Source organism: Eretmochelys imbricata, chromosome 8, assembly GCF_965152235.1.
Source record: "Eretmochelys imbricata isolate rEreImb1 chromosome 8, rEreImb1.hap1, whole genome shotgun sequence".
NCBI classification, from domain to species: Eukaryota; Metazoa; Chordata; order Testudines; family Cheloniidae; genus Eretmochelys; species Eretmochelys imbricata.
In genome coordinates this window covers 55,142,520-55,162,427 of record NC_135579.1, presented here as the reverse complement: position 1 = coordinate 55,162,427, position 19,908 = coordinate 55,142,520, and the positions used below count along the sequence as shown (strand labels likewise).

Below are 19,908 nucleotides of genomic sequence, written 5' to 3'. Positions count from 1 at the left end.
TCTTTGAGAAACAGAACTTTGGACAGGGTTTACTGAAGCTCTTAGCTTTTCTATTTTGCCTCAAGAGCATCCATGTAAATAACGGATTCTAATGCAATTCACTTTCTTTACTGTGTAACATATGTGAAACATTTCCATTATTAGATTTTGTTTGCTCTATCTATTGATACCCTTTGAATAGTAATTTCACTGGCTAAATATATGAGGCGTTTCTATGTACAGGTAAGAATATAACTTCATATTGTTTACAGACAACATTCTCTGGTATCTCTCCAAATCAGATTACTCAATGAAATGCCTAACCTGACTCAGCATTTCTCTGTGGACATACGCAAGTATCAGGACACTGAATAAATATGACCAAATCAGTGGCTTTGTGGCAATCTATTAACATTAAACTTGTCCCCCTTTACTGCAAACATTGCAAATGAACTTCTAAATTTAGACTAGACACTTCTAATCTGCAGTGCAGAAGCCTGATTCACGACTTATACGAACTTTACTACGAGTCTTTCAAGTTGATGGCTAGATTCTACGCACCTTCAGCTGGAGTGTATAATGTGCCACTTACCAATCACTCCCAGTGTCACAACCCTAGCAGTGAACCACAGGCACATGATCTCAGCACTACATTTGACCCTGACAACTGGTAAAAGGTTCTCCAGTATCCATTTAAAGCACCGATCTGCAACACACACAAGCAGATGCAACACTTTGTCCTGCAAAGACTTTTCTATTCTCTATCTATCCTGAATGAGCTCTGGCCAACTCTAAATGCTTGCTATCTTAAGTATGAGAAATATTCAGTTTCTTTAATGCATTGCCTCTTGAACACATTTAGGACCACACCCATATGCCTAAATAGTTGTCAAAAAGCTAACTGGTCTATCGTGTAAACTTTTAGGCATTCAATACTATCATAAAAAGAAAAGGAGTACTTGTGGCACCTTAGAGACTAACCAATTTATTTGAGCATAAGCTTTCATGAGCTACAGCTCACTTCATAGGATGCAAGATGTACTATCATACTGGCATACCTTTATTAAGCTTTCTTATTTCTTCTCTTAGTTCTACTCTTGATATGATTTTTATTTTGCCTTGCTTCATGTATTCTATCCTGAACTGATGTACTCCTTATTTGCCCAGCACAATACACAACAGTGTGGGACAGGGTTGCTATGACCCAAAATGCCAGAGCAAACCTCTATTTTTTTTTTTAAAAAAAAAAAGAACCATGAGATCTTTAATAGCCTTGGAGAGCAGACAGGCCATTATTTTTTAAAAGTCTGATCCTAAAGTTGTTTTTAAAATCAAAACTCTTATGTAGCATATTTGTACAAAACCAGCGGAAGTGTGGTTTTAAATTTTATGATGAGGGACTAAAATCCCCGACATAAGTTTGAACTGTCACAATAGGAGGCTGGTAAAATATATGAGAAAGAAAAAATGTGTTGACTATATGATTCCTTGTGAGAGACTGTCCACAGAGAAATGTTGAGACAGGTTATTTCTAGCCACCAACACTACCACTTATTATTATTATTTCTTTCATCATTACAAAAATGTGAGCATAAGATCTATTGGCTTGCTCTTCTATGAGAAAAGAGTTATGAAATCATATCTAAATTAGAATTGCAAGCCAAGAGAAAGTCTGAGTTACCAGTACCACGTGTTATACAAGATGACCAGAAAGCTATCCACTTCCTAGAATCTATCATTCAAGTTAGAGGAAAGTAGCCAGAGCAGCCAAGGGGGACGCAGTGGGAAATGGTGAGGAATGTGTGTGAATTTGTACTTATAAAGCATCTGTGTAAAGCATGTATACATATTATAGATTTATTAATCTGATGCATTTTGTTATAAATTTTTGCATGAAACTTTCTGTAAATTAATAATAAAAAAAAAGAATGTGGATAAAATTCAGACATGCTGTAAGAAGTTGCCACTCCATGGAGGTCTTGGGATCAAATTCAGCAGTGCTGGAAATGTCAGTGTAAGTTAGTTACGTGCTGGATGTAGATTCATTGGAAGACATATTTAAGTGATAAAGCAGTGCAACTTGCACCAATTTAGCATTAAGGGGCTGTGCAAAAGTGCATTAATTACGTATCAAGAGGGAAGAAGCTACGGGTGTAGCAGGAAAAACAAATAGCAGGAAGGTGTCTGATAAAGTGTGCAAGGCAGTACTGCTTAAAAAAACCCCACAAGACATGCTCTTGTTAATTGCTACTTCTGTTGCTCTTTCACTTCCACACACTTGACATGCAATTGACTGTCATTTTGCACATATGTTGAATGACAATATCAGTGAAATACCTCACTATTGTCACCTATTTTCTCTTAAATTTACATCCAGGGTCAAATTTTACTCCTACATAGGTATAAATCCAGAGTGACTCCACAAAAAGATTGGAGTCTCTCTTGATTTACATTGGTGAAAGTATCTTCTCCATTTTTTGTTCTCGCCTCTTTCCCTCTTATGCTTTCAATTTTTTCCTTATATTTTTTCCTTTCATCTTGGTATATTTTTCAAGCACATTTTCAATATCTGTTTTTCCTTGGTACCAATGTTTCCAATGGTACATTTTAAAATTCACCACTTCTGAGTAACACCCCCATCTCAAACTCATGCTGACAAAACCCCTATGCTACACCACACCACTACGTATTCCCTATACTTCACATATATATATTTGGTCCTCAGCTGTTTATTTTCCCATGAAACTCACTCAGATCTATCATCTGTTTTGCAACAAGATCTTGCTTTAGCTCAAGTTTTATGGCTGGGTTGACCCAAACACAGAAAGGTCAAGTGGCTTGCCCAAAATCATTAGGGATTCAATGGCTCAGCTTGGATTGGAGCCCAGGACCCTTTGGCCTTCAGCCATTTTCTCTACCCACCACATTTTACTGCCGTCTCTGTATTTCTGACATATTTAAAAACTACCACATGTGCTTGAATGAGTGCTTTATGACAGAATGGGGGGACAATACAGCTAGATCTATTTTCCCTCAAGCAGAGAGGAATCAGGGACCCAAGCTGCTGTGTTGAACCCAGTACGAATGCCTTTACAGCCAGTCCATTTCTTCTTCCAAACTCTCAAACCTATAATGGTTCGCTCTTAATTTCTGACCTCATTTATTTAAAGGTGATCAGCAAGTGTATAACTAAAAATGACTGCAGGATAATACTTTGTCTCTGAGTAAAGCCTTCTATTGAGGATCTCATAGTATTTTATAAACATTAATTAAGTGTAACTACACTCCTGTAAGATAAGTTTTATTACTGGTATTTTTCAGATGGGGAAACTGTAAGGCCCAGAGAGGTTAAGTAATTTGCCTAAGGTCACCAAGCAAATCAGGGGTGGTCTACACTAGAAAATTAGATTGACCCAGCTGTGTTGCTCCAGGGTGTGAAAATCCACACTCCTGATGAATATAGTTAAGCCCACCTAAGTCCCCAGGTAGATGGTGCTACGTTGACAGAAAAATTCTTCCATCAGCCTAGCTCCCACCTCTTGGGGAGGTGGATTTCCTATGCTGATGAGAGAACCCTGCCATTAGCATAGGCAGTGTCTATGCTGAGGCACTACAGAGGCACAGTTACAGTTCTGTAGCATTTCACATGTAGACAAACCCTCAGTTTAAGAGTGGGCATTAGAAGCAGGAAGTCTTGATTTCCAAAGCATGTTCCCTAACCACTAACCCACATTCCGTCCCTGTTAAACCCGCACAGCAAAGGGCAGCAGGGTATGGAGCCCACTGTCAAACTTACAGTTTGAGTAGGGTTTATACCATCTCAAGTCCAGATTCGCCAACTCAGTTTCAGTAAGATGCCCCACAACATGCTATGCTGTTACATCACAACCAGCACAGAGACCCAGTAGATTAAGGAGCTGGGCTGTGGTGGGGTTGGCGTGTCAGGTGAGTAGTGGTGCTTTAGAATATAATGTTGTTTTGAAAAACTATGCCATACTATATAAAACCACCTACCTGTGTCTTAGGAAGAGATAAGGCTGGAATAGGGAATGCAAACCCCACCTCCTCCCCACTCCCAAAAACCCCAACTTCAGTTAAAATGTTATTTTAAAATGTTATTTCTAGCAGGAAAACATACTAGAGTACGAGCTTGGAAGACTGTTTATGCTGTATATGGGATGTGATTGGAAAGGAGTGTTGGACTTATTTTTTCAAAACAAACTGAAGAACTTGAAAGCTGCGTGGACTCCTTTCTTCAGTTATGCCGCACACAAACCAGCACAATGAAATTAAGAAACGTTTAATAATGCTCCCATGGATGGAATTTGTGACAGTATTATGGGGAAGTTGACAGCACTGACACCTTGTACAGAGCTGAAAGGAATCAAAGGTCTTTACTCATGGTAATAAATACAAACATCCAGCTATTTTATGCTGCCATTGCAGATGCAAATTGTAGATCATTCAGGTGTCCAAGTACAAATACTGTGACCTAAGATTCATTCTACTCTTGACTCTTAAAGATAAATAATATTTCACATGCAATAAAAGAGAGAGAAAGATAACTATTCTTTTACATTTAATATTTTTAAATAAATAGCTTCACCATTTTGCACACAACATCCCATCCCGTCAAAACTTAAAAATGACTTTAGAATTATGTACAGAGCCTGGGACAAGCAAGCCCTCATCTCCACTTGGGGTCTCGAGGCACTACCGCAATACAATATAAAATCAATAATAAAGAATAATCATATATTTTTGTGAATAAGAAAAGCAAGGGAAACAAACATGCTTAGTTTCTCACTATAATGTGTTGGCCACCACATGAAACATGTCTGATCTGTTCTGGGAAAGTTCCCCTGCCTCCCTCAGAGATTTGATGTTTGTATTATCTGTTAGAGTTATGACAGAGTTACTGCTTTGTGTTATCAAAACGAGTATGGATTGCTGCGTATTTTCAAAGGAAAAGAGGATTATGTTGACCACATCCTTTCTCAATATCCAATCCTGACTGAGGTTTTGCTGTACAGCATAAAGCCACACTTACTTCCTGAGCACTGTTTTGGACTCTGAGGAATTCTGGCTCCCATCTTCTTCACAGTTTGAGGTCTCCAGGTTTCCATACCTATACAACAAGACGGATATTTCAGGCTGTTGCTAAAAATCGAGCCTAAATAATAAGGACTCAAAGGTTATAAGGACTCAGTTTCCACCTAATGGAATATTGGTGTATTATAATTATTGCAATAATTTTAAAAGCTTTCTTATCTTGGACTAGAAATGAAAATATAAGACATTATATACACATCCGTTTATGTCTGGCTACTTGTATTACTCAGGCATCTGTGGCCATTCGCACAGAGTGAATGGAGCAAAGGCGTATACTGGATCTGTTTTTAAGTGTGCGGTCTCAAGCCATATAGGAAGTATGAAGTATTAATATAGACACAGTGAGCTTTCTAATTTGTGTACACAAAGTAGATATCAAGTAGATTAGGGTCCATGGCTCACAGTGGAATGGTGACGAGGAAGATGCTGCTGCTGCATTTGTAAAGATAAGAGGTGAGATTTTAATGTCTTCCACAATGATGGAGGTCATTTCAGCAATGTAAATGAGATACAGCGTTTGGGTATATGGGAGTTGTTTACAGAACCTTAATTTCAAATACCTTGGTTTTCATTTTTTGTTTGGTAATTACTATAACATTCTATCAACAATGCTTTAAATTAATGTGATATGTTGTTACAAGCGTAAGTCTATCTTGAGGCATTTTATCTAGGAATCTCCTTTGTTTTTAGAAAGGAAGTATCAAAACACTGACATTGACATGTACGTGATGTACGTTATTGTGAACTGTCATTTTTATCTCCTTGAACTTGACTGATTCATTTGTAGTCTCCCAAATGGCTGTGGCAACATGTCTCTACCATGGGTGAGATGGGAATATGGTTGGGAATGTGACCTCTAGTGATTCAAGTAGGGAAGTGTGAGTAAGGATACCTAGGTTCTATTCTCAGGCCTACCATTGACTAGTGATAGGATCCTGTACACATCTGTTAGGCCAGCATTTTCAGAAGCGGCCTCTAATTTTAGGTTCCCACTTTCTATACCTTAAGCCTGATTTTCAGAGGTGCTCACCTCAAGTTGTGTGTGCTCAACACTTCTCAAAAATCAGCCCCATGGTCAGGCTAGTGAAGCCCCCTATTCAAGCAACATCAGTGTTAGTTATATCCCTGGCTTATACCGAGGCTGACAGGTAAGTAATTTATCTACATCAGAGCAATCCAGTAAAGCTACCAATTCTGCACCATTAAAGCCAATGGGAATTGTGTGTCTGATTCAGCTGGAAAAGGAGAAAGCCCATAATGTTTGTAAAGATGCTTGGATAAAAGAAGGGCAAGTATTATTAATTCATGGGGGAAAGGTTTATTACTTTTGGCACTTTTCTGGTACTGGATGTTAGTGCTATAACATGGCTTTATGCACTTCCCAGGTGTTCCAGGACTATACTGCATTTTACACCTACTAAGTATGGGGGCTGGTTCTTCACACTCACAACAGCAGCACCTCCAGACTCAATTTCACAACTCATCAGTGTAACATGATCATCACCTGTAATCAGATGTCATGAAGACTGAGGTTCTTACTTTGGTTTACTAAAATTTTCCTTTTAGTACTAGCTGCCCTGGGTAGACTGTAACACTGCAGAAGTGCAGAAGGAAGATATCTTCTAGGACAGAGAGATAACCAACCTCGATTAGTACAGGACCCAAGGACTGCTTTGTAATACTGTTGAGGGCATCAACTAAAGTAAAAACGGGGTTTTACATAGTGAGGTTAGAAAGCAAAAGAGCGATTTGACAGATTACAGTGGTAGCTGGGAGAACATGCCACTGGGTAACATGGAAGGATTTGGAAGAAAAGAGACCTGCCTCTAAATCCCTTTACCTCCAACCTCACAAGTGGTATGGGTTTAATACGACTTCAAGAAAAGAGGGCCACATACTGAATCATCAACACATCTTTCTACAGCACCTATACATGAAGATTTCTTATCAAAGTACTGATCCACCCTCCCCTCCTGCTAAGGGATAGGCTGTGACTGGCCCTTGTGCAGGGGGACTTTGCAATGCGATTACCCTGGTCTCTTGTGTGCTCCATGCAAAGGCCTGTCCCAGCCTCTGAGCTTGCAAGAGAATTGAGACTGTTTTCTGTTGATCCTCAGTGTTGCATATTACCACAAAAGGGACAGGGAAGAGTCAAGACCTGGCCTTGATTCCCTCTACATTCTCCTTTTACTCCACTGGCACAGGTTGACCCTTGGCTTGTAAGAGCCTTATGGATGAGAGCATAAATTGGAGTGGTTCCAGGCAGAGACAATTGTTGTAAAAATCCAGACTCTTAAGAGAGATCTGGCTACAGCTGTAAGTTGGAGAATCTTGGCCAAGATTTTCAGAAGTTACTAACAATTTTGAGTGCCTTAATATCTAGGAGCCGAACTTGAGATGCTTTAGAAGGGCCTGATTTTCAGAGGGCAGGTACTCAACACTTTGTGAAAACCATGCCACTTGAAGATGTCTCAAGATGGGCACCCAAAAACTGAGGAACTCAAAATCATCAATCATTTTGAAAAGTGAGCCAACTTGTTTCTCTAAGATGCAGCCAATGAAAAATAGAGACTTATTCATCCAACCACCTTAAAGGAGAATGATAATGCTGTGAAAGAGTATGAAGAGAGGAGCAAACTCTGCTCCTTCATCTATCTGAAGATTTTACATCAAGGCCACGATGATGCTGTGAAGGTCAACTGTTGGCATTTAAGCCTAAGAAATCCTCCCAAAACCAGCCAGCTGCTATCTGCTACACGGTGAAAAGTATGTTTGAGCATTATTATCCATACTAGTAAAAATTACTTGCTCTTCTATAGCACATTTCATCTGAGAACGTCAAAGCACTTTACAAATAGTAATGAGTTAAGTCTCAACAACCCTGCAAGGCAGCTGTAGTGTTGTCGTCATCCTTGCTTTACCAATGGAGAAACTAAGGCACAGAGAGGGTAAGTGACTCAAGGCACAGAGAGGGTAAGTTACTCAAGCTCTCATAGCAAGTCTGTGACAAAGCTGGAAATAGAATCCTGATCTCCTGAACCCCCAGTCCTCTACTCTAACTGTTAAATTACACCGTGCTTCTTACTCTATGTCTATACCCATGTTAGTGTTGAAACTTTCTGAAATCTCACCACTCCACCTTATCAGTCTCGGACAGAAGGCAAAAACCATGCACAAAACTCTGCAGACTCTTACATTCTTTAAAGTCTAAATCCTTCTCAATTATACCATTACAACTCCACTGCATCAATGGGATTGCACAAGTGAGAGAGAGCACAGAATTTGATCCTCTGAATGAGCTTTTAGATATCAGTGCAAGTGTATTCATTTTGCTTAGAACTGTCATGCTTTCACTGACTAAATTTTAACATATGCAAAAAAATAAGCATCGCTAAACTGATAAGTGCAGATTCTGATACTCTTACCCATGCTGAATAGCACTTTATTCCGTGAGCGGTGCCCCTGAAGTCTATGCAACCATTCATGGCGTGTCACCACCACTGGTGTATAATTTGATACATATCCTTTTTTATAAGTGTGCCTTCTTTCCGAGTCTCTGCTATCTAAGTCTTCCCCACTGAATCCTACTTGGCCTCTCATAGTTCTCAGAGTTACCCTCAATCCTCATTTCCAGTATTTCCAGCATCTGCAATTCAAAATAAATACTAATAACTCTATTTGCTATACCGCCTAACGATTTATTGCAGCAATGAAATAAGACAGTACCCTGAAATAAGCCTTACCCTGAATATATTCCCAAATATATTTCAATTAATTCCATTTTTTTTTTAAAAAAAAGTAAGGTATGCTGAATTTTACCCATATTCATTAACTTCAGTCAGAATTTGGTCCTATATCACAAAGTTATTACAATGACAGGTGATAACTGCCACCATAGTTGTCAATCTCAGCTAGCAGCCGTGAAAAGAGCTTGGAGAATGAACTTTGCTCTTCCCTACCCCTCGGGGTGAGCTCTCCAGAACAGGGGCCAGGCACACTGATGGGGCAGCGTGCAGGGAGCTTGCCCTGTTTGCTGCCCAAGTTCTGTGAATAAAGAGAGGAAGGATTTCACTGTCCAGTGCCATTGGGCACCCTACACCAGAAGTAATTTCACTAAAAAGTATATTTTAAAAGTAAAATGGGGAGGGGGAAAAAACCTTTAATATGCAAATGATTTGAAAAGGCAAAAACTTTCCCTGCAAGCAGTGGCTAAGATAACTTCAGTTCTGAATGGCAGCAAATAATTACCTATAGATATTGATTGGGTTTTATAATTCACCATTAATTCTTTCAACAAAATTGAATAAGCAGTGGAACAGTGTCATTATTCCAGTTCTAGAAATCCTCCTTACATGAAATGTTAGTTAAACACAGACAGAATGTCAAGAATACACATCTAAATCCCATTAGTGAAACAAATGTTGAACTTAACAATCAAATAGCAATACAAGCAGGCAATTATCTATAACAAAACAGAATACCACATAACACTACATTGGTTTCCAAATCACAGCCTGTCTCACTATGAAAGGGCTTTGGACGTACAACAGAACATTAAATATGGGTGAGGAGGAGTTTACAATGCCTGTAACATACAGAATAGCATTGCTGCAGACTTCCACTACTCTGCCCTCATCAGGTCCTGGACAAAGATCTAGTCACTGAATAGCGTTGTATCAATGCTTTGCATACAAAAAGAGACATGAGAAACAAAAGGATCCCACAGCCCATGGAACTTTTCAACCTTGTCCAGTGTTTGGAAGGTTATATACTTCATGCAGAGGGACTAAATGAACCAATGAAACCAGAATGTGATTCACAGTATTTAAGTTTTAAATGCTGAACAATGGAATAAGAAATGTACCCTATCCACTGAAGTTTTTTGGGGGATGTGGGAGAAGGGGAACTACTGTTTAACCACTTAATGGTGAGGGAATCATAAAAAGTGTGGCCCTTAGTGTGGATCCCAAACAAACATAGAAACATATATATATATACATACACACACAGAGTGATGAGCTGCCAAAATCTTAACGGGTTCCCCCCTCACCCCACAAGGGGGTCGTTGCCCACCCCCACCCCCTGGGATTCCTGCCCCATCCAACCCCCCCACGTTCCTTGACGCTCCCCCCAGGACCTCTGCCCCATCCACCCCCCTCCCCTGCTCCCTGACTGCCCCCAGAACCGGGCAGGAGGGTCTCGTGGGCCAACGTAGTGGGTGCCCACCCCACCCCTAAGAGCCAGAGGCACCTGCGGGGGGCGAGGTGGGGAGTCCCGGTGGTTCTTACCTGGTGTAGCTCCCAGAAAGCATCCAGCAGGTCCCTCTGGCTCCTAGGGGCGGGGGAGCGTAGCTAGGGCAGGAACAGGGCAAGCGGCCGTTCCCCCCACTGATCACATCAAAAGTGGCGCCTTAGGCGCAGACTGGGAGCACCCACGGGGAAAATTGGCCCCAGCTCACCTCACCTCAGCCTCCTCCCCTGAACCCACCGCCCCGCTCTGCTTCTCCGTGCCCCCACCGCCCCCCGCAGCTTCCCGCGAATCAGCTGTTCGGCGGGAAGCCGGGAAGGACTGAGAAGCAGGCCGCGGCTCCCTGCTCAGGCCAAGGGTGGTGGAGGTGAGCTGGAGCGGAGAGCAGTTCCCCTGCACCTCCCCCGCCCCGGGTTACCTGCTGCGGTGTGGGCAGCCCTCCTTGCGCCCTCCCCCACCCGAACTCACCTCCGCTCTGCCTCCTTGGGCCTGAGCGGGAAGCCGCTGCTTGCTTCTCAGCCTGCCCCGGCTTTCCGTGCAAACAGCTGATTCGCGGGAAGCCTGGGGGGGTGGAGAAGCAGAGTGGGGTGGCACGTTCAGGGGAGGAGGCGGAGCGGAGGTGAGCTGGGGCCAGGGCACGTTCAGGGGAGGAGGCAGAGCGGAGGTGAGGTGAGCTGGGGCCGGGGTGGGGCGGGGAGCTGCTGGTGGATGCTCTGCACCCACCAAATTTTCCCCTTGGGCGCTCCAGGGCTGGAGCACCCATGAAGTCGGCGCCTAAGTCACCACTTTTGGCCAGTTAAATTTAGAAGCCCTTTTAGAACCGACTGTCCCTCGCGGAACAACCGGTTCTAAAAGGCCTTCTAAATTTAACAACCTGTTCTAGCGAACCGGCTCCAGCTCACCAGTGTGTGTGTGTGTGTGTGTAAAAATAAATATGCTTCTTTTATTCACTAAGGATCCTAATACACTTTCAAACTATATAAAATACTGCCCTACTGAAATGCAGTCACTTCGGAAGTGGAAGGAGGAAACCAGCCAGTATCCCGCAAAACAATATAGAAGGAAAAAATATTTTGGCAAATGACACTGAGCCAAATCCCTTTTCTTAAGAAAAGTGACTTGGGATCCGTAATGTCCATTCAAAGTAACAGTACTACAGGGTTGAAGAATCTAGAGGCCCACCCACTGTTTATTATTCCCATACAAAAAAATTGTCAAAATGCTGCCTGAGAACTTGGTTTGATTTTGATCGAACTGAAATTGGCTTAATATATTTTGATATGTGATGTTGACAATTTGTGTTTTAACAGTTATAAAGCTTTAACTTTGTGAATCTAAACATCTACTGTCATTAAATAATTGTCTGACCTCCCCCCCCCCAGTTCCTACAACTGTGAAAATGTAAATCGAAAAAATAGAATAAAATGCTTAAAACCCATAATTTTGCACAACTATGAAAATGTAAATCAATAAACACTGGAAAAATACATAAACATCCGCCAAAATGATTACAAAAAAAAAATTTGAATTCTGTCAAACCAACCCTATATGTATGTCTTGGACCATGTAAGTGTAACCAGTGATACACTGAAAAGGTGATTTGTGGATCAGAATCGTTACTGGAATGCATAAGGCCAATTTTCACATCCATAATGCCAATAACCGAATGGATGGACCTATCATCAAAGTCCTAGAAGTTCCCATAGAAAATATTATCCACCCGTTTTCTATAGTACCAGGAAGTTCAAGCCAGCAGGGTTTCCCTCTTGAGCAACTTAAGAGGAGAAGGGAAGCCCTGCTGCTCAGAAGCTCCTGTGGCCAGCAGGCCAGAAGCCACACTGTTCCTGTGCACCTGCTAAAACATGCAAGCTGGGAGTCCTACTTCTCAGACCGTGTGAAGTACCCAGCAGAGGAACTCCCCTATGGCTTCATCCTGCAAGGTGCAGAGCACTCATCTGAAGGGCTGAGTGTCCTTAATTCCCATCAAGCACTCACTGGGTAGCTGAGGAGGTGCAGTGCTAGGCAAGGTGCCTGTCCTGCTCCGTTTCTAAGTTCAGTGGGAGCACAGTTCTGATTCTTTGGGCTCTGCTGGCCAGACACTATTATTTCTCTCTCAAAAGAACTCACAACAAACATTTTACACAGCAGAATTTGACAGTCAAACTGGAGGAATAATTTTCTTTTTATTCATCAGCTTCTGCTGAGCAAACAGATACCATTATGATGAAAAAATGCTAGTAACTTGGGCAGAGAGTTTCAAAGCCATTAGGGCAGTATTTCTCAACCTTTTTATACCAGGCACCAGCTTGCTGCCTTCTAAACTACATCAGGGAGATCTCAGGGACTGGTGCCAGTCCACAGACTGGTTGTTGGGAAACACTGCTCTAGGGGATTCAGGTACCTAACACCTATTAATTTTAAGAGATGGAGACATCAAATTCCTTTTAGGTAGCTTTGAAAATCAAACCTTTGTTTTTATTTTTTTAATGCACTTGCCTAGGCACAAGATTTTGTTCAGATCTACTTCAACCTAAAGGGTCACAAGAAAGCCTTTGGAAATTGGAGGGATCCAAAAAAAATTAAGACTCAAATTTCTTAAGTATAACACAAAAACTCCCTTTAGCTCCTAAAGTATTGAATGGATTTACATGTAATCTTCCACAGCATTTAAATTTCACTCAAAGAGTACATGGTAAAACCTTGGCTATGATTAATGTTTATTTTCACACCTGCTAAAGAGGCTAATCTAAAGCCTATTCAAGTCAGTGGGAGATTTTCCCAAAGGATTTAAACCCTGCCTTTAACTGAAAAATCGAAAACTGCCTTTGAGTGTATTACATATTTTTAAAAAATCTGACATCTATATTTTTACAGCAATTGCATGTTTGAATGAAAAATTAAAAATTAAAATTAAAATTTACACATTTTAAAAGTTAGATTTGAATCTAACGTTTCTGATTTGTCTTATACTCTGTGCAATGCTATTCATTTCAGCAGTGTAAATGATGGCAGAATTTGCTCCTGAGAGTTTTTCCTATTCTAATGCACAGATGCAAACTGCCAATTCATTTTCAGTTTTTGCAGTTCTTACATCTGACTTTTTCTTCCCAAGTCGATGTCCCATGTGATCATGTGCTTCCTGCTGTGAGAAGATTGAGCCCATGTGTGTTTTGGTTTTGGGGGACCCCCTTCTGAGAGCAGGATCCTGCTTTCCTATGTCATGCGGAGAGGATTAAAAGGAGCATAAATTACATGTGGCTATTTGTGCTTTCAGCCATATATGGAGAAAAAACAATCGATTCCCCCATGTCCATATACGAAATGAAGAGTACAATGCGTAGTCTGGAAAGCCTTAATAAGATTCTGTACAACTTGTTTCTTAATGTTGGTAAGGCAAAGTAACACCCATATTTTAAATCAGTGGGGTGTCTTAGGACAGAGGTTCTCAAACTGTGGTCTGTGAGCGCCATTCAGGTTGTCCGCAGATAGTTCCCTCTAAGGTGCGTGCCTGGGCGGCCGCACACAAAAAAATGAAGGGCCACCCACCTAATTAGTGGAGCCATGCCTGCGTGGGAGAACTGGGGGAATTGGGACATGCCGGGCTGTGGCGGCCAGAGAAAGGTGATTTTCCGCAGCTCCAAGGCTGCAACTGCTGGGGAGAGACGGCCCTCCTTCCCAGCCCCAGGTTGGGGGCTGCCGCGGCGGGGGAGGGGGACAGAGAGAGAGAGAGACACCCCCCTCCTTCCCAGCCTGGGGGCTGCTGCGGCGGGGGAGAGAGGGCACATCCATTGCATTAGAAAGGTAAGACTACTGATATTAGAATAGAGTTGTGTGCTTTTATTTGTAGAACAAAAAATGTTAATTATTATTAAGTTCTTTTTAATATAGCGCTTTTATCCAAAGCACTTTACAATAGTTAGCTAATGGTACAAACAACATTTGGATCAATCGTTAAGTGGTCCGCCGAGACCCTCAGCAATTTGCAAGTGGTCCGTGAAAAAAAAAGTTTGAGAACCACTGCCTTAGGAAAAGCCTGGGTTGGGAAAAGATGGATAAACCTGGATTTTTTCAGTTTCTCAGGGAGAAGATCACAAAGTGATCTCCTCAAGCTGCAGGTTAATTTAACCAAAGCACAAGTTATTTTGAACTTTCTGCACATATATCAAAATACCTTTTCTGACTTGTCACTTCTCTGGCATCAGCTTTCTTTATTGTTTTCCCATTCACAGCATCAAGCATAGCTTACAGGAATGGGTTTCAGCATAAGTACAACCTTGCCTATTTCTTGTTAACCAGAACACATTTTTTCATACCCAGAATTCAGATCATGCTTATAATACATCAAACATGATACCATGCAGACCATGTCTGATATATGAACCATATCCACTCCCACAAACATACCATTCCTGCAGGCAAAAATTATTTTCTACAAGTGTAAAATTCACCTCCCAACCTGGGGCCAGGTCGTAGAGCTGCATCCTACCTGTAGCACTTGTACAAGGTATTTTGACTGATGGATCCAACAATCTCAGATCAAGTAGCCCGTTTTCTGGCTTGGTCCCATCACCATTTTTTATAGGACCAGGGAAGAGCACAGACAGAACAGTGACACTCCCTGCACAGCTACTCCACCTTCGGTTCCCCTCCCCCATTTCTACCACCCAAGGTAAACGTAGGGCTTAAGTGATTGTGGGTATGTCTACACTGCAATTAAACACCCATGGCTGGCCCATATCAACTGACTCAGGCAGCAGGGCCCAGGTGAGTGCGGATTCTTCCATCAACCTAGCGCTGTCTACACCAGAGGTTAGGTTGGCTTCCCTACACTGCTCAGGGGTGTCGATTTTTCTTACCCCTGAGAGACATAGTTGGGTTGACCTAAATTTTTAGTGTAGACCAGGATTTATTGACATGAGGAGGTGCCATTAACTTTAATTCATCCACTTGCCTGAGTGAGGGTTGCAGGATCTGACTCATGTTTTCCAGCACCAAGTGCAACGGGGTCTCAATGGGTGATAGGGCTTCTAGGTGCTACTGTAATACAAAATTATCTAAGAAAGAGAGAAAGCCCAGCCCTCTGAGGTGCTGCAAGCCCTTGGCTCCCACTGACTTTCAAAGCATTGAGGGTGCCCAGCACCTCACACAAGTAGGCTCCCACTGTATTTTTCACCTTAGCTAACAGAAGACACAGCAGTGACCAAAGTGTTAGAGACCGGGGTGTGCGTGGTCTTGCCTAATGGTCAGGGCAGGAGTCTGCCCTATTGGTTGGAACAGAGATAACCTGGCCTAGTAGCCAGACTCTGATCAGGAGCCAAGTTGCCAAGTACAAGGAGTGAGCCAGAGCCACGGTCAGAGGCCAAATATCACGTTGAGAGAGTGAGATGGTATCAAGAGCCAGGAATCAGGAGCCAAAGGTCAGAGAATCATCCAGAACAGGGGCAGGAGTCAGGAGCAGCAACTAGGAACTGGGAGCCGGGAACAAGGAGCTGGAGGCCGGAGCAGAAGTCAGGTGCCAGGACCAGAAGAAGCAAAGAAGGACCCGAGAGCAGGAGCAGGACACAGAGCTGTGGCAGTGGAAGAATATTGTGCAGCCAGGGACCCAGGCCTTATGCAGGGTTTAATGATGTGCCTACTGGAGTCTTCAGCCAACCAGTCATTAGCTGAACCAGCTGAGCACACTGAGCTGGGTCTGGGTTCAACTGCAGGTCCCTGACAATAAGGGGCTCATTTTTAGAAGTGGGCTCAAATGCTTCACATGCAACATGGGTAACTGCTTATCTACCTATTTGCACAGTCAAATGAAAATGTGGGTTATTTAAACAGAGCTCACACAAAATGTACATGCTCAAATTTAAAAGCTACCTAAAGATTTAGCCCTGTATACAAAATATATCCTTTAATTTTCTTCCCCTCCTGCCCACCACTTCCTCCTTTTTTTCTTTTTTACTGAAGCATGGATGAGACAATTTTATGCTGGTGGCAAAAGACTGGTATAAAATATACTAAAACACAAGAGTTACGGTCAGTCTACCACTAAGATTACAAGTTGAAATGCTCAAAAGCAAGGATATGAAAATATTAAGGACTTCACGGTAATGTTAATTCAGCCCCACTGCACAAAGTGTACATTTTAGGGGATAGCTTTAGCAACAAACATTAATATATTAGGCTGTGATTTTTAGAGGAAGCTTAGGGAGTTAGGTGCCCAATGGAATTTGGGTATCTCACTCCTTTAGGTGACATTGAAAATCCCTGCTATAATGTACACATTTACAAAGCAACATAGAAATAGAAGCCACAACCCTGATGTGTTAACTTTACCATGAGAAACTTACTTTTTTCCATTTCCTAACCTTTGTGAATCTAAAGTCATAACCTCAACATTACATTAATGTGCATTGCTTAGACTTTAATTTCCTTGGGTGCATCTCTGCTCAGGAAAAAAGCCCGAGAGCAATCCGGGAGAGCCTACAAGCTTTCCTGGTAAAGCAAGGGTCTCCAAATGATTCTTTGTGATTCCATTAAATAAAAAGAAAAGGAGTACTTGTGGCACCTTAGAGACTAACAAATTTATCTGAGCATAAGCTTTCGTGAGCTACAGCTCACTTCATCAGACGCATTCCACACAAGTACTCCTTTTCTTTTTGTGAATACAGACTAACACGGCTGCTACTCTGAAACCTGTCATTAAATAAATGTAGCTTACTGGAGTTTGATCATTTTTAATGGTTAAAAACCAAACACCCAAAAACCACCAACCAAAACCTTGGCTGATGGCTTTGGTATGGTCTGTTCTTGCAAAGCATTATCCCCCGATTCCCATCTGTCAGGGTTCCTTCCCCACTCTGAACTCTAGGGTACAGATGTGGGGACCTAAATGAAAACCTCCTAAGCTCACTTTTACCAGCTTAGGTTAAAACTTCCCCAAAGTACAAACTATTTTACCTTTTGCCCTTGGACTTTATCACTGCCACCACCAAACGTCTAACTGGTATATTACTGGGAAAGCGTCCGTTTGGAAACGTCTTTCCCCCCAAAATCCTCCCAACCCTTACACCCCCTTTCCTGGGGAAGGCTTGATAAAAATCCTCACCAATTTGCATAGGTGAACACAGACCCAAACCCTTGGATCTTAAGAACAATGAAAAAGCAATCAGATTCTTAAAAGAAGAATTTTAATAGAAGTAAAAAGAATCACCTCTGTAAAATCAGGATAGTAAATACCTTACAGGGTAATTAGATTCAAAACATAGAGAATCCCTCTAGGCAAAACCGTAAGTTACAAAAAGACCCAAAAACAGGAATCTACATTCCATTCAGCACAGCTTATTTTCTCAGCTATTTAAAGGAATCAGAATCTAACGCATATCTAGCTAGATTACTTACTAAGTTCTAAGGCTCCATTCCTGTTCTGTCCCTGGCAAAAGCATCACACAGACAGAGAGACAGAGACAGAGAGAGAGAGGCTTTGTTTCTCCCTCCCCCCAGCTTTTGAAAGTATCTTGTCTCCTCATTGGTCATTTTGGTCAGGTGCCAGTGAGGTTATCCTAGCTTCTTAACCCCTTACAGGTGAAAGGTTTTTCCTCTGGCCAGGAGGGATTTTTAAAGGTGTTTATCCTTCCCTTTATATTTATGACACCATCCCTGAGCTTAGAGTTCTTAAATCCCCAGCTGAAGGGCATTAAATTTTACTGTATTCATTTTGGTACTCATGAAAGTGCTGGACTGACAACTTTGGAGACTGATGTTCCCTACTGAACCACAAAACAGGAACAGCACGAGCAACCCCAGTGCAGGCCTCCACCTTACCACCCCCCAACCATCCCTGGCTAACGTGCCTCAATCAACCCTGACTTAGACACCCCAGAGATGACCAGTCCTTGGTCAACATTACAAACAATGGTGCCAATCTGTGCCAGTTGTGTCACTATGTTTTCAGATGACGAAACTCATGTAGTAGGAATGAGTAGAGAGCGACTTATAATGAAAACTATGTCCTTAGCAGTTGCCCCCTTCTACAACAATTTCCTAATGTATCAGTCGTCCTTATCTGCTCATTTTCTATAGTGACCTATGGCATGAATCACAAGAAATTGCAGGGAATATACAAATCTAGCAGAATGCCCAGCAATAAGGGGCTAATCCAGCCTTCTTTTGTGTGGCCTCAGATGAGCCTTTGGTGGTGGAACAGAATCAGTTTTGGCTGCAGAAGGGCTGAAACTGGTTATAGTCAGGTTACCCATGGCAAGCACAACCTGTGAACAGGACAGACTACCAGTCCATGAGAGTCCCCGCACAGTAGAATGCAGTAGGCAAAAACAGGGCAAGGGTGTCTATAGTTCTCAGGCGGCACATAAGGGCCTGCAGAGTTTACTCCAGCTATCAGGCCGTGCTATTCTCCAGAGAGCTGCATTGCAGTCTGGGACTGATTCCTTCCTCCCAACCCCAGCACGGTGCAGCAGTGGGTTCTGGATTTGCCCCTCAGTGCACGATTGTTTTTACACATTGGTAAGTTACAAATGTGCAGTATGTGAACTGGGAAGAGAACGAAGGTAACACAAAGAACAAGAAGAACAGGAGTACTTGTGGCACCTTAGAGCCTAACAAATTTATTAGAGTATAAGCTTTCGTGGGCTACAGCCCACTTCATCGGATACATAGAAGGGAACATATAGTAAGAAGATATATATATATATCACACACATGCAGAGAAGTTGGAAGTTTCCGTACAAACTTTAAGAGGCTAATTAGTTTGTGACTTTGTCCTCACCCACAACTATTTCACATTTGGGGACAATATATACTTTCAAGTCAGCGGCACTGCTATGGGAACCCGCATGGCCCCACAGTATGCCAACATTTTTATGGCTGACTTAGAACAACGCTTCCTCAACTCTCATCCCCTAACGCCCCTACTCTACTTGCACTATATTGATGACATCATCATCTGGACCCATGGAAAAGAAGCCCTTGAGGAACTCCACCATGATTTCAACAATTTCCATCCCACCATCAACCTGAACCGAGACCAATCCACACAAGCGGTCCATTTCCTGGACACTACTGTGCTAATAAGCGATGGTCACAGAAACTACCATCCTATACCTGAAACTTACTGACCGCTATACTTACCTACATGCCTCCAGCTTCCATCCAAGACACACCACACGATCCACTGTCTACAGCCAAGCTCTAAGATACAACCACATTTGCTTCAATCCCTCAGACAGACAAACACCTACAAGATCTCTATCAAGCATTCTTAAAACTACAATACCCACCTGCTGAAGTGAAGAAACAGATTGACAGAGCCAGAAGAGTACCCAGAAGTCACCTACTACAGGACAGGCCCAACAAAGAAAAATAACAGAACACCACTAGCTGTCACCTTCAGCCCCCAACTAAAACCTCTCCAGCACATCAAAGATTTACAACTTATCCTGAAAAATGATCCCTCACTCTCACAGATCTTGAGAGACTGACCAGTCCTCGCTTACAGACAGCCCCCCAACCTGAAGCAAATACTCTCCAGCAACCACACACCACACAACAAAAACACTAACCCAG

General features: G+C 42.3%; 1 protein-coding gene across 6 annotated transcripts in view; it reads right to left on the bottom strand.

Annotated features, from left to right (window-relative positions):
- The window catches only part of RGL1 (ral guanine nucleotide dissociation stimulator like 1), a 159,443-nt gene that overhangs the window by 47,502 nt on the left and 92,033 nt on the right, over positions 1-19,908 (bottom strand). For all 6 annotated transcript variants that reach the window (XM_077824803.1, XM_077824802.1, XM_077824805.1 and 3 more), the window contains one exon: positions 5,030-5,107. In XM_077824803.1, coding sequence (XP_077680929.1) covers positions 5,030-5,107 — 78 coding nt within the window. The remainder of the gene's footprint in view (positions 1-5,029; positions 5,108-19,908) is intronic.